Here is a 15,222-nt window from a genome sequence, read left to right on the forward strand (position 1 = left end):
TTTGCATATTCCCCGGCATCCTTTTCTGCAGTTGAAGTTATGATTTATAATATGATATTGTTCCTCATATTTAGCTCATTCAAATGTTTTGATGTACATTTTTAAACTGAATAATGTTGTACTTTTGATTACACATTACATATTACACATTACACATTTTATTGAAATGTTAATTTATTACCGTAAACAACTAAAGTGTGAAATCCCAATAGTGCACAATTCTGAAAAGTGTTACTTGTAAATTACTGTTCTAGCCACAACTGCTTTGTAAATAGCATGTTAACATTGGCTGAGATGATGCCTTGGTCAATCAAGGTGATCTTTACATGGCTAATTACAATAGCTAATGTGATTAATGAGTAGAAGCATGTTTGTGAAGGTATACTTGAATCACTCTATAAATATTTTTTTGTAAAGAAAATACAGGAATTGTAATTCAAATAAAATGTTGGTATATTTCTAATTTATGAGAAATATACTTAAAATGTACTTAAGGTCTATATTGGTTTTGCTCTTTATCTAATATACTAAGATCATAATTAAGTACAAAAAAAGTGTACATATTAAGATCATTTTTAATGTATTTAATATACTATACTAATCAAATACAAATAAAATGGACATTAAATACATTAAATGTATTTTAAAATGTTCAAATGTAGATTTAAATATGTTTTTTTTCTGCTTGGGCATTCACAGTGCACGAGTGGTCACTGAATGCTTTGATGAGCATGAAAACGATGCCATGGCCATCTCAGTCACCAGATCTCAACCCAATGGAACACTTATGGAAGAATCTGAAGCAGCACCTGAGGCCACGTTTTCCACTCCCATCAACAAGAAAAACGAATTACGGAATTTCTCGCATCCCTCCAATAGTTACTCCAGAGTTCCAGACACTTGCAGAATCTACGCCAAGGCGTATTGAAGCTGTTCTGGCTCGTGGTGGCCCAACGCCCTATTAAGACACTTCATGTTGGTGTTTCCTTTATTTTGTCAGTTACCTGTATATGATATGTACTGAATATTATGACTATAGATATGTACATGTGTTGGCGCCTCTGTTGGCGTACGTGTGTATTGTATGTGTGAGTGTGTGCATGGTTGGCAAACATTGCTACCAGAGAGAGAGACAGCTGAAGCTAGTATGGAGGATTACACTGTCAAGCATGCGCTCCTCACCTCCTCTCCCTTTCAGCTTCCCTTCAGAAACAGCTATGCTACGCTCACTAGCTGGTTTGATGTACGCAGCACCGCTTACGTCACGGGCAACCAAGTGAGACACAACCTTGTCAACAGGGTGTGCACAATTAGTGGGGCGGAATGAGGCCACTAGCACAGATAGGTAAGTACACAAACAAACATCACAAACATCCTACACAGCACAGAGTAAATAGGCTGCTGTGACGGGTTAGAAGAATGGTATTCCACAGCCTCGTCCAGCCAGTTAGGAGAGTCCAGTTTGAGGTCAAGGGTGAACTGGGAGAGGTGGACTAGGGCCAGCGTGGTGGTTACTAAATTAAACCCTCTTCCCACAGATTAAATAGAGGGTTGTGACTTATCACACAACAGAGATGCAGCATAGTTTGACAATAACCTATATTTTGTTCCCAGTAACAGTGTACTGTAGCAACCCCTCTAGGGGTAACATGCCAAACGTGGTTATGGTGTAGTGTCAAGACACATATGTACGATACAGGTTTGTGCCAATAGACCATGATTAATTCTCATTGAGATAATGGTCACGATCAACCTCATCACCATTCATTATCCCTGAGTGACCCTACTCTGCCTTTGTTTGATGTGTTGTATGATGTCAGGCTGGATGGTGATTGACAGCTCGCTGGAGGAGCCTTTTAAGTCTTGACAATAGATCGTCTCCAACTACACTTGCACACATACCAACATTAGAAGCCAATGTGAGGACAAACCCCAGTAGGTATGCTCAGTAAGCAGAGAGGCTAGCATCACCAGCGCTAACACACAGACAGAGCTAAGAGCAAACCTGTGGTCAACCCGTTCCTGACAGCCAACAACTTCTTATTCACCGCCATCTAATCAACCTCTTTTAAATGAAGGGTTTGGTTCTATGTTTGACTTTTGTCTGAGGTGAACTAAGCTGCGTTGGCTAACCGTCCGTCACTGACGAGGGGACCTTGCTGTGGATGTTATACTTTAACTGAGTGTATGTGACCACACAGTTGATTCTCTGGCTGCCATAAACAGAGCAAAGAGACAGGAGGTAGCCTTGGGGAAGGACAGTGCCATTCCAAAACTGGGCCACGGGCAAGGCTCTGTGTGCTTGTGCATGTGTGGTACCTAGGGTCACTCGCCAAGACATTAAAGTGCCTACATTTACCTTGAGCACACATGAGGGGCAGGCTGGCCGCTCAGACGTCCTCTTAAGAAATACTGCAGCTGTCAGTGAGAGAGACAGGAGCCGCGGCGTACCCGTAGAGAATTACAACTAAAGGTGCATCAACATTTACTCAGAGGAGCTCCAGTGAAGGGTGTGTGTGTGTGTTATACAGTCACACGAGGATATAAACAGACCTATAAAGGAGAATATAAACAAACATTTAGAGAAGCAATGTAAACTGGAGTTGAGACCATGCACCGCCACATTATATGATAGGGCCCTTTCTCATTTGCCTTATCGTCGAACCCAAACTCTCAATGAGCTCGCACAGAGAAACGATTGTGCTGAACGAGAGCGTCCTTCACTCAACTATTTAGTGGCTCTTGTCGGTGGCACAGACAGACCGAGAGAAAAAACTACAATAAACCAGCAGATTGTCCAGCAGCAGCACACAATGCTAGCCAGTGTAATCCTGTCCAGTGGGAGTAGAGCTGGGCGATATATCAAATGCATTTGAATGTATGTTTTTGCGCGATATTCTGCTTGTTCTCATGTTGTATTTTTCGTCTCGTCTCCTTCCCTCCTCTGTGCTGTGTGCACCTACCCATTTACACCAGAGATCTGTATATAATGACAAGACGCACGTACTCCACCCTAACAATGGGAGTCGCCCCAAAGGGGGAAGCCAGGCGACAAGCTTAGGTCCAAAATAAGCCCATAGAAACTCATTGGCCTTATTTTTGGACAGACATTAGCGCATCGCCTCTTACTCAATGGTTTACACACACACCATGCCCCTCCCCCTGCCTCTCATACCAACAAAGTTGAGAGATCGCATCTTCCTCTCTGGCAAGCGGTTTCAGAAATAAGGTAAGCCACTTGATTTCAACATCTGAACAAAGTGGCCAGGCTAACATGCTTTTCAAACAGTTGGAGACAGTTCATAACAATTCCACTGTTCAACCTTGTTAGCTAGCAAATAGATCCAAGATGGCTAAAGTTGAAATGTAAAGATTAACTGGCTAATCACTAGCACGTGGGCTTGAGAGATTGTTGATGAGACCTGTGTTCATTTTCTATAACCTAATGCTACAAGAACTTAGTCATTATTAGAGAATGTGCCTTATGCATGGTTCTAGTTACATTTGTAACAAAATGGGCATTTTCATAGACAGATTGAACGCCAGATCAGTGATTATTGCAAAAAAAAAGCAAGTTTAGCTATTTTAATGAAATAATTATTGAATTCATTAGATTATTGCTGACTGTTTAAATGCTGTGTATTTGACCTTTCATTTTACAACAGTGCTAATTTAGAGTAGAAGTAGTGTTAGCCCAGGTCACAGCAGACTACAGGCCAAGAAACACGCAATTTTCTGCACTGTTAGATGGCCATATGAACTGAGCCATCCAAACAGCACAGCAGCCACTTAAACCACATTATTTAACCATTTGGTAAGTAGGGCCCAGAATGAAAATAAATCACACCAAAATTCTCCACGGCCTATACTACAGTACTTACTATCAAGGGTAACTAAGTGTGGACTGTAGATAGTGTAGTGTAGTGTAGTAAATCATAGTTTATCATGTACAGCCAGGCCAAAAATTATTAGCACCTTTGATAAAGATCAGCAAAAAAGACTGTATAAATTATATATTTTTTGTTTGACCTTTATTTAACTTGGCAAATCAGTTAAGAACAAATTCTTATTTACAATGACAGCCTACACCAGCCAAACAACACTGGGTCAATTGTGCACCGCCCTATGTGACTCCCAATCACGGCCAGTTGTGATACAGCCTGGAATCGAACCAGGGTGTCTGTAGTGACGCCTCAAGCACTGAGATGCAGTGCCTTAGACCGCTGCGCCACTCAGGAGCTATACTGTATGCTCAAATATTTTAATTATTTTATACTAATACAATTGTTTAACGAGTAATAAAAAAAAATCTAAAAAAGGGGTCAAAATGATTGGCACCCCTGTTTTCAATACTCCAGCACCCTCCCATTAGGAGGATAACAATACTGAGCCTTTTTCTACAATGTTTTATGAGATTGGACAACACATTGGGAGGGATCTTAGACCATTCACCCATACAGAATCTTTCCAGATCCTTGATATCCTTCGTCTGCGCTTATGGATTCCCTCTTCAATTCAAACCACACGTTTTCAATGGGGTTCAAGTCCAGAGACTGAGATGGCCATTGTAAAATGTTGATTTTGTGGTCAATTAACAATTTCTTTGTGGATTTTGATTAATGATTGGGGTTATTGTCTTGCTGGAAGATCCACTTGCGGCCAAGTGTCAGCCTCCTGGTAGAGGCAACCAGGTTTTGGGCTAAAATGTTCTGGAAGCAAAATAGCCCCATAACATCAAATCTACCCACCACCATATTTTACCGTAGGTATGAGGTACTTTTCAGCATATGCTTCTGTTTTTCCACAACAAACCCGCCACTGGTGTGCGTGGCCAAAGAGCTCTATTTTCATGTCATTTGACCGTAGCACCAGTTCCAATCCAAGTGCCAAGGCGTTTATCAAACTCCAGGCAGTGCTATGGTCAGATGACAAGAAAATAGAGCACTTTGGCCACCCTCCCAACATGTTCGCCAATCTCATAAAACATTTTAGAAAAAGGCTCAGTGTTGTTATCCACGCAATGCTAGAGTATTGAAAACAGGGGTGCCAATCATTTTGACCCCTATCGTTTTTAGATTTTTTTTAAATGACTTGTTAGACAAAATCTCTTTCTCTGAGCAATTGTAGTAGTATAAAATAACTCCCCCCCCCCCCGAAAAATTGCATACAATATAGCTCAGTATTTGTTTTATTTCTTTTTTGCTCATCGTTATCAAGGGGGCCAATAATTATGGACCTGATTGTATATATTTAGGGATTTCTGTATAGTGTCTGGTGTGATAGATCAAATAAAGGCCAGACTAGGTCTAGGAGACAGTAGCAGTTGTATCGGGCTGCTCATTGCCAGACGACAGGTTGATTGAGGGTGTCACAGCATGTCTCTGTGATCAGGCTGGGATTATCCTGTTACATGCCTCAGAGGCTCGGAGATCCACAGCCATTGCCTGGTCTGGCAGGCTCACTATAGAACACAGGTACCTACTACTGCACTACACACACTTGACATAGAAACCACTACCATCCACAGAGAGAGGCAGGGGGAGGGAGAGGGAAAGAGAGAGAGGGAGCGATAGAGATAAAGACAGCGGAAGAGAGAAAGTCAGCTTGGTTAGAGCATTACTGTCACCCTGATCCGAGCGTGCGCACGTACGTGCGCACACACACACCTCCGCACCCAGAGCAACGATTCAGCATGCTTTTCAGAAGGGACTTGATTCCTCAGGGTAGTCTGACACAGAGCTGGCAGAGTCACACTCAAGTCACTAACAACCACGTTACAATACTGCAGTACTTTAAACTGCCACACATACACACACACACACACACACACAAACGCATGCATGCACGCACGCAAACGTGCACACACACACACACACACACATTTTGCTTCAAAGTAAAGGCAATGGAGTGGGTGGGCAGAATAAGACAGAGAGCTGTGTACAGTACCTGTTGACAGATTGATAACTTCCATTATTTCCTCCCTGTCTTTGTTCTCCATATGTCTCTGTGGGGTGGTTGTGCTCCAATAGAATCAAATTTTTGTCTGATAAGACAATTTGTCTTTGATTCCAACATGCGCCCCCCCCCCCCCTCTCAGAAAAGACCAACAAAGCCAAAGGCAACAACAAAGCCAGAGTTCTTAGTCTTAGAGGAAGCAAAAAGTAGCAAACACAAATCCAGCCATTCTTCATACTGCTGCCGGGGATAAGGACACAAAGTTCTGCAGTGTGTGGTGCTTATTAATTCTGCCTTAATCCAGGGTGACATCATACAACACATCCAGGGTGACATCATACAACACATCCAGGGTGACATCATACAACACATCCAGGGTGACATCATACAACACATCCAGGGTGAATTGAACTGAACAGTGGTAGTACGTCTCCTATCTATGAGTAGTCATTACTCGACACTCCTCGGATTGCAAATACACACACACACACACACACACACACACACACACACACACACACACACACACACACACACACACACACACACACACACACACACACACACACACACACACACATCTCTGTTCCTTCATTTCTGGAGGTTTCAGCCAAGTGGAAGTGCGGAGAGAGAGACCCAATTTCACTTTTTAAAGGGAGAGAAAAGACCAACTTGATTCTTACTCCGTGCCAGACGTTACTGTGCTGAGATGGATTCCATATGCAGCAGCAGCAGCAGCAGCAGAGGTACGACAAACGGAAAGAAGCACAATACAAACCTGAGGTTTAGGATACACAAATCAGACTACAGTTTGACTCAAATACAACAACAACAAAAAAGACAATTCTAACAGAAATAATCAATGAGACCCAGTCTAATGCAATACAGTATAATGTAATATAACTGTAATTTAATGTCCCTAGTGCTGAAATATTCGTTTTTTTATTATCATTACTAAACAACTAATTGACAGACGTTGGTTCAATTACTTGAATTCCATTTATGATTATATTTTTTGTGAGCTCAATGTGCTGTTTCTCTATCAAGCGCACGAGAGACATCAAACCAAGAACAAACTGTGGGATGCTGTAGGGAATTGTAGTTTTCAATAATTAAATATTCAACCTAGTTCAGCGCAGAAAACATGGTAATTAACTACAATGACCGGAATCCATTGCGCTTGTTTTTCCCGGCTCCGCACACAGACCACATGAGAGAGGAATGTACACAACACAGAGACAAGAGGCATACAGACAGTTCATGAGGTAGATCTACCCAATTGATAGTTGTAGCAGTCTTGAAAGTATGCCTTAAGAACTACTAAAATAGTGATTTAGTCAGACAGCTCTGCAGCATGTGCAGTTACTATCTAGTTAACCATCTACTAGCCTAATAAAATTGTATGACTCGTTGGGGAGAACAGAGATAAAGTTAGATGGTTGTCTGGCTGCTATTGCCTGAGCAGAGAAGAGATGATGACTTTTAAGAAATTAAATAATAGTCACAAAAAGGTTCTCCCATCTCCACAGAGGAACTCTGGAGCTCTGTCAGAGTGACCATTGGGTTCTTGGTCACCTCCCTGACCATGGCCCTTCTCCCCCGATTGCTCAGTTTGGCCGGGTGGTCAGCTCTAGGAAGAGTTCTTGGGGACCTTCAATGCTGTAGAAATGTTTGGTACCCTTGCCCAGATCTGTGCCTTGACACAATCCTGTCTCGGAGCTCTATAGACATTTCCTTCGAACTCATGGCGTGGTTCTTGCTCTGACATGCACTGTCAAATGTGGGATCTTATATAGACAGGTGTGTGTCTTTCCAAATCATGTCCAATTAATTGAATTGAACACATGTGGATTCCAATCAAGTTGTACAAACATCTCCAGAATGATGAATACTTACAGTACCAGTCAAAAGTTTGGACACACCTACTCATTCCAGGGTTTTTCTTTATTTTTTACTATTTTCTACTTTGTAGAATAATAGTGAAGACACCAAAACTATGAAATAACACATATGGAATCATGTAGTAACCAAAACAGTGTTAAACAAATCAAAATATATTTTATATATCTTCAAAGTAGCCAACCTTTATCTTGATGACAGCTTTGCAAACTCTTGGCATTCTCTCAACCAGCTTCACCTGGAAAGCTTTTCCAACAGTCTTGAAGGAGTTCCCACATATTTTGAGCACTTGTTGGCTGCTTTTCCTTCACTCTGCGGTCCAACTCATCCCAATCCATCTCAATTGGGTTGAGGTCGGGTGATTGTGGAGGCCAGGTCATCTGATGCAGCACTCCATCACTCTCCTTCTTGGTCAAATAGCCCTTACACAGCCTAGAGGTGTGTTGGGTCATTATCCTGTTGGAAAACAAATAGTCCCACTAAGCGCAAACCAGATGGGATCACGTATTACTGTAGAATGCTGTGGTAGGCATACTGGTTAAATGTGCCTTGAAATCACTGACAGTGTCACCAACAAAGCATACCCACACCATCACACCTCTTCCTCCATGCTTCACGGTGGGAACAACAAATGTGGAGATCATCTGTTCACCTACTCTGTGTCTCACAAAGACACGGCGGTAAGAATCAAAAATCTCAGATTTGGACTCATCAGACCAAAGGACAGATTTCCACCGGTCTAATGTCCATTACTCGTGTTTCTTGGCCCAAGAAAGTCTCTTCTTATTATTGGTGTCCTTCAGTAGTGATTTCTTCGCAGTAATTCGACCAGGAAGGCCTGATTCACGCGGTCTCCTCTAAACAGTTGATGTTGAGATGTGCCTGTTAGTTGAACTCTGTGAAGCATTTATTTGGGCTGCAATCTGAGGCTGGTAACTCTAATGAACTTCTCCTCTGCAGCAGAGGGAACTCTGGGTCTTCCTTTCCTGTGGTGGTCCTCATGAGAGACAGTTTCATTATAGCGCTTGAAGGTTTTTGCAACTGCACTTGAAGAAACTTTACTTTATTATTTACCACAAAGTAGTGTGAGAAAAAAACAGGTTTTGACTGTTCCTGCTATACAGCCAGTCCTCCTTACTCATTGGTAGGAAGAAGTTTGGTCCAAATCGGATGTTGGGTACTATATTCATTGAATATTATCTGAATCTTATCTATTAAAATGGCCGATTTGGGTGCAATCAATTAGCTTAATTTCTCAGAGATCAAATTATATTTCAACAAAATTATGTTTCAGGAATGCTAGTCTTAACTGTTACTAACTTCTTAAATGATTTCTGAACAATCTGAGATGATGGGAGGGAGTCGAAATGTGTATTTGAGGTAGAACGACCTAATTGAATGTTCTCAATATTTGGCTTTGGAATTTAAATAAAAAAGCTCTGAAATCATTTCAACGTCATATTTAATAATGCATTTAATGTTTACAAAAAAATGTCAACCGAACCGAAACGTTCCTCAAAAAGCACTAATCGATCAGCACTACTAGTAGTTGTCCCTTGTCCCCAGTACAGAACACAAACCCTTTGATTTGTGAGGTCACTGTGAATCAGGAAAGTACTGGCTGTGCAAAATAGCTTCCAAGCTATCTTTATATAAACAATCAGTATTTTTTTCCCCTTCCAATTTTGGAGGACAACTTCATTATTTGAATAGCATTATCTGTCATCACACAAAGATATAGTAGGCTATAAAACACGTGCACCCACACACATTCTGACAAACACACACACACACCCTCGCTCTCTCTCAAACACACAGACACATACACACACTTGGCTTGGTGTCATAAAAAATGCACAATTCGTTCCATTAAAGATTCACCATGGCAGTACTGCTACGTTTACCAGGACTCTAACGAGCAGCACAGAGGAAGCCTTCCAAGGAGATGGAGGGAGAGAGAGAGATTGGGAGGAGGGAGAGAGACAGAGAGAGAAAAAGACAGAGATGATGGGGATTAGGGAAAGAGGGAGAAGGAGAGATGGAGAGAGAGAGAGATGGAAAGAGGTAGAGAAAGGCTCTCTCCATTTCTCCATGTCTATCCAGCAGAGCCTTGTGCTAGTGTCAATTATTCAGCAGCACAGTTCCATCAGCCTCTCGACACCATCCAGGGCCTCGCTGCCTTTCCTCTCCTCTCAGGCTGCTCACTCAGGCTATAGGGCTCAGGATCAGACTCAGCTTACATTCCATCCCATCCAGCCAGGCAGGCATATAGCATCCTCCCCTTCCCCCTTATTACCCAGCCAGCCCCTCACGTCCCCAGCAGCAAACCCTAACCCTGCAGCAAACTCTGTGAGTGACAGGGTACATTTGAAAAAGACCATCCACGCAGAGGCATAATGACACATGCACGCACACATGCCCACAGGCAGGCAAACACACAAAGACACACACACACATGGTGGAGCAAGAAAAGTTTAACCCCTGCAGTACTGGACAGAGCCCCCCAGAAGAAGTTGTCCAGAGTGACCTGGTGAGTAATATGGGGGGGGGGGGGGTGAGATGTTACTGCTTCTACACCTGCATTGCTTGCTGTTTGGGGTTTTAGGCTGGGTTTCTGTACAGCACTTTGTGACATCGGCTGATGTAAGAAGGGCTATATAAATAAATTTGATTGATTGATACTGACTGTCAAGAGCCATAATATAACAGAACACATCCAATATACAACCAGGCCTGCTGGCATGGGCAACTCAGCTAGCCCTGATGCACTGGGTTAAGACACGCACAGTCCACAGGCATAGTCACCGACCGACAGTCAACTGGCTTGACCTCTATGACACACATGCAGCCACACACACGGGGATTTAATCCCACCCACATCATGCACTCAACTCATCTGCACAAATGCTGCAAAGCTCCCGACTCGCACCCCAAAAAAAACAAAAAAAACGTTTTCTAAACACACATCACACAGGGAATACAGAATGAACACACACGCCGAGCACTGTCTGCTAATAGCTTGTTTGGACTGGGCTTGTTTGTCTTCCCCAGATCTCCTCCTGTTGAAGAGATTGGCTTGCTCGCGCTCTCCCATGCCGTCCCTAGGAGGGGTGCATCACGTCGTGCCATGCTTTATTCACTATACCACGGCCTGAGTGGGTTGAGTCACTGACGTGATCTTCCTGTCCGGTCTTGCTCCCCCTCGGGCTCGTGCGGTGGGGGAGACCTTCGTGGGCTATACTCAGCCGTGTCTCAGAGTAGAAAGTTAGTGGTCTGTTGATATCCCTTTGGTGGTGTGGGGGCTGTGCTTTGGCAAAGTGGGTGGGGTTATATCCTGCCTGGTTGGCCCAGTCTGTGTGTAACTTTGGACAGTGCCACAGTGTCTCCCGACCCCCCGTGTCTCAGTCTCCAGTATCTATGCTGCAATAGTCTATGTGCAGGGGGATGGTATGGTTAATCCCCCATGCCGTCCCTAGGAGGGGCGCATCACATCGTGCCAGGCTATACTCGCTATACTCGCTCTCTCTCTCTCTCTCTGCTGTGTGTACATCTTGCTAGCTTTCACTCAAACGGCGAGGGGCTGAAGCTTATTGGCTATAACACGAATTGCTAAGGGGCTGGCCAACGTGGGGGAAAATGGTGCAGCACAGCTTCCAGAAAAACAGTTGCTTCCAAGCTAGGAATTTTGTGGCTGATTGAGGTAAAACAGCAATTCTGCTCATAAATGATGCATGTGTGAACACCACATTGACACATCCAGCCCAGGGCGGGAGGTTTACAAAATACTTAGTCGTCGCCAAAGTTCCTTTAACTTTATACATAAATACAGCCTCATGATGGCAGATGATTGCAGCTTCGGTTTGTGTAAAACACATTGGCATGCCCAGGGCCTTCGGGTCATATTAAAGGCAGTGGGCATGAGGAGCAGTACGGAAATGAGGAGGGGGGTAAGGGGCTCTGGCTCAGCTTGGCTCTCCTCTACTCAGCTCAATAGGACTGGAGCATTCCTCTCCTTCTGTGCCAGCCAACATCATGAACAGTTTCAAGAACCCGGTTGCCAGGTTACTTGACGGGATCTCTGCCAGACGCCGCTAAAACACAGCAGATCTAATTACCTGTTGTTTTTAAAGGCTTTTTTAAAGACATTCTTTGTTTACTGGCCCCTCCGTTGAGACCAGGGCAGAGGGGGAAAGTTGTAATTCAGCTGGCATCCCCAGAGGACGGAACAATCTCACACCGAGGTCTGGCCTTTGTAATTCTCATAATAATCAAACAACCTCCACTGCCCCTCCATGGCCATAGCTAAAGCCTTCTCAAGGCGGGCAGGGAGGCCATATCTGCAACAGTGTTGTCACGGGAAAGAGGTACTTTTTTACAACTAGCAGTAAAAGACTGCTTGGATTAACAGGTCAATACCCGGTCAGCACAGCTAAGATTGTGCTTCCGGAAGATTTCTTCTTGGAGTAATTGGCAGCCGGGACTGACGCAAGCAGCGGCTGCGACAACAATGCCTTCCAAACATTGGTGACGCAAACATTGAATTGCAGTGTAATTACGGCGTGACAAGCATGGCGTAGCTGTTTGACATCAGTCATAGAAATGTATGCCCTAATGCACACAGTGACAGAGAGAGAAAGTGCTGAGGCCTAAAAAAATCTCATTAATATCCATCTCCATCACGATGTCAAGCGCAAACAGGAGACGGGCCAACTCGATACCTGAACAAACAGGTATCAGCCGCGTCCACTTTCCCAAAATAGATCCGGAGCCTTTTTGTCTCTGGCGCCGCAGCAGTGGCAGATTGGCCATGTCTCACGTATCCCCGTGCAGCCCTCCTGGCCAAGGCTTAATTAGAGCAGATGATATCCACACTGAAGCGTGACAGTCTCCTCTGGCCAAGAGGACGTGCTTTTCAGTCTGGACTCCACGTCTCTGATCAGGGGATCTCACAAGGTGAGGGGGGAAGATAGCGTGAGAGGAGAAAATGCAAAACACTGGTGTAGCCCTAGCAGCAAATAGAGGTATTGTGACCACAGCTATAACAAAACAACACGAAGGCGCTCCAGATCCTTCTAAAAGGGCCTCCGGCAAATCTGTATTCACAAACACACTCGGTTGCTGAGGGAATAGAGAGTAAACAAATGCAACACACACAGACAGTGGCTGACCTATGGCCCTGGGGTAGGTAACAATATGTCCTGCTGGACTGGAACATCACGAGATGAATGCTACTGTTTATCCCATTGAACAAGGAGCTCTGTGAAGTCATAGTTCCTCAAATATGTCGCACTTACCTACACCATGCAATTTGGCGCACACCTTTTGACAAGTTGATGAAACGGGTATGTAACACTAACATATAATGCAATTGTATTATGCTGTTTGAACTAGATATTGCATGGATCAAGCACTTTCATGTGCACATGGGTAATTGAATAAACCAACAATGAAAAGACTACCTTCTCCGGTGTCGATCTCCTATTGAATTTTGATTGGTCGAAACAATGTCACAGGCATCAAAGCACACGGCATAGTAAGTGGTGTAACGTTTCCCTCTGTCTTACCTCTTGCTGATAGTTTTTTTGTGTTGATAATTTTAGCAGCAAATTCCTGGCCATTGGACTTTTTAACGCATCGCCGGACAACGGAGAAGGCACCCCTGTAATGAGACAAATTCATAAACAAAACAGCAACATGAGATCATGTGACAACTCTCACTAGTGCAGTGCACACACAATACAGCCCACCAAAGTCAGTATTGTGTCTAGTTCAAATCCATCTCTGGGTAATAAAGAAAATGGAAAAAGGTGAAAAATAGTGTTACAAGAATTGACCCCACTCCTCCCCAAACATCTGTCAAATGAGAAACGTTGCAATATGAACAAGCTACAACTAATCGAAGGTAGTGCTATATAGCCCATCACTGTGGTACACAGGTGCAAAAAGTTAATACAAAGCAGTGCATAATAACCAGTCGCTTGGCATGTGATAACTAAATGATGTATAATGTAATAACTTTATATTTTAGATTCGAATCCCAGAAAACTGTAGATGAAATTGCTTGCAGTGCTTCTGGGTTCCTCATTCGCTGCTTGTGAGGGAAATCAGCTCAGAGGAAATTGTAATTTTAAGCCTACACAGGAACTAGTGTGCAGAAGTAACTTGAGCACCACAATACTATCCAGAGAATAAACCAAAACATGTAAGTCTACTGTAGGCTATGCTAACTGAGTGTTGTATTAAGCCTACCATAGGTCTACCGTCTATTATGATTTCATCATGCATACTTGAAACTGAAAATGTATGGTTATAGGTGGTGTTGGACGTGCACAATAACTAGCTACTGCTAACTGCAAAAGATAAAACAGACGGGTTACAAAGTATCTTTCTACTTGGTGGTTTATGTGTGTAGTACTCATGTGCTACAATGTTACAACGCACAGAATGAAACACATTGGATACATTCTAGATCGTTACACAAGTAGCCAGTGTAGCGTTCATCCCTGTGTGGCTCTCTAGAAAATATTACGGAAAAATAACCCAAAAAGTAAAACTAATTATTTCAAAAATATATAGCGGGAAAGGTGTTGCCTTGAGATAAATAAACACTATACCTATAGCGGATGTCGTTTAGGTGTCCCATATCTATGGCACACCGAGGCATGGTAAACTCAGTACACGCATGCAGGCTCAAGCTCTAGCTCGATATGTAACCTTATTCTTATAAAATGTTGCTGGACTATAAAGCTCCCTGAACGAGGATAGAAGCGATCATCTCTTCGTTGCGGGGGGGATGCCTTTCCTGTTTTTGACAACCTATCCTTGTCTTGTCAACAGTGGACTAGACACGCACAGCAATAGTCTGCAAAGCAGTACAGGAAAATGTATAAGAACAATAGGATGATTGATATATGTTCATGTCGCTTACTTTCCGAGCTCTTCGTACAGCTGATATTCGTCTGTAAATCTGGTCGACGTTACAATTGTAGCCATGTTGTGCAGGAGGGTATCGCCTCTCTTTTCCGTGACTGCCTCGCTCAGGTTTCGGGAGGAGATCTCGTAAACTCAAAGGGAAAGGGAGATACTGGAGCGACAGAGACGGAGGGGAGAAATAGTAGTGGTTTTAGCCCTAGTGGTGGTGGTTGAGGTAGAGAAAAAAAGGATAGTAACGCGATATTTCCTCTCTGGTATCGAGCGCCACTGATCTAGGATCAGCTTCTTCTACCTAAACGCTGTAGGTAGCCTATTATCAATCTTTGTTTAAAGTAACACTGACCCCAGAACAGATTATATGGGCGGCGTTATCCTGCTTACGAGGGAAGTCGAGAAGAAAGCATACGTGATCTGATGCTGCATTGGCACAGAGAT

At 43.4% G+C, this 15,222-nt stretch overlaps 1 protein-coding gene across 1 annotated transcript in view; it reads right to left on the minus strand.

Moving 5' to 3' along the window:
* The window catches only part of LOC120046553 (calcium/calmodulin-dependent protein kinase type II subunit gamma-like), a 136,142-nt gene extending 121,187 nt beyond the window's left edge, over positions 1-14,955 (minus strand). The window contains exons 1-2 of the mRNA XM_038991896.1: positions 14,783-14,955; positions 13,419-13,513 (exon numbers count right to left, since the gene is read on the minus strand). Of these exons, the coding sequence (XP_038847824.1) occupies positions 13,419-13,513; positions 14,783-14,847 (160 nt within the window). The 5' untranslated portion in view covers positions 14,848-14,955. The remainder of the gene's footprint in view (positions 1-13,418; positions 13,514-14,782) is intronic.
* Between the last annotated feature and the right edge of the window lie 267 nt (positions 14,956-15,222).

This window comes from Salvelinus namaycush, chromosome 4 (genome assembly GCF_016432855.1).
Source record: "Salvelinus namaycush isolate Seneca chromosome 4, SaNama_1.0, whole genome shotgun sequence".
NCBI classification, from domain to species: Eukaryota; Metazoa; Chordata; class Actinopteri; order Salmoniformes; family Salmonidae; genus Salvelinus; species Salvelinus namaycush.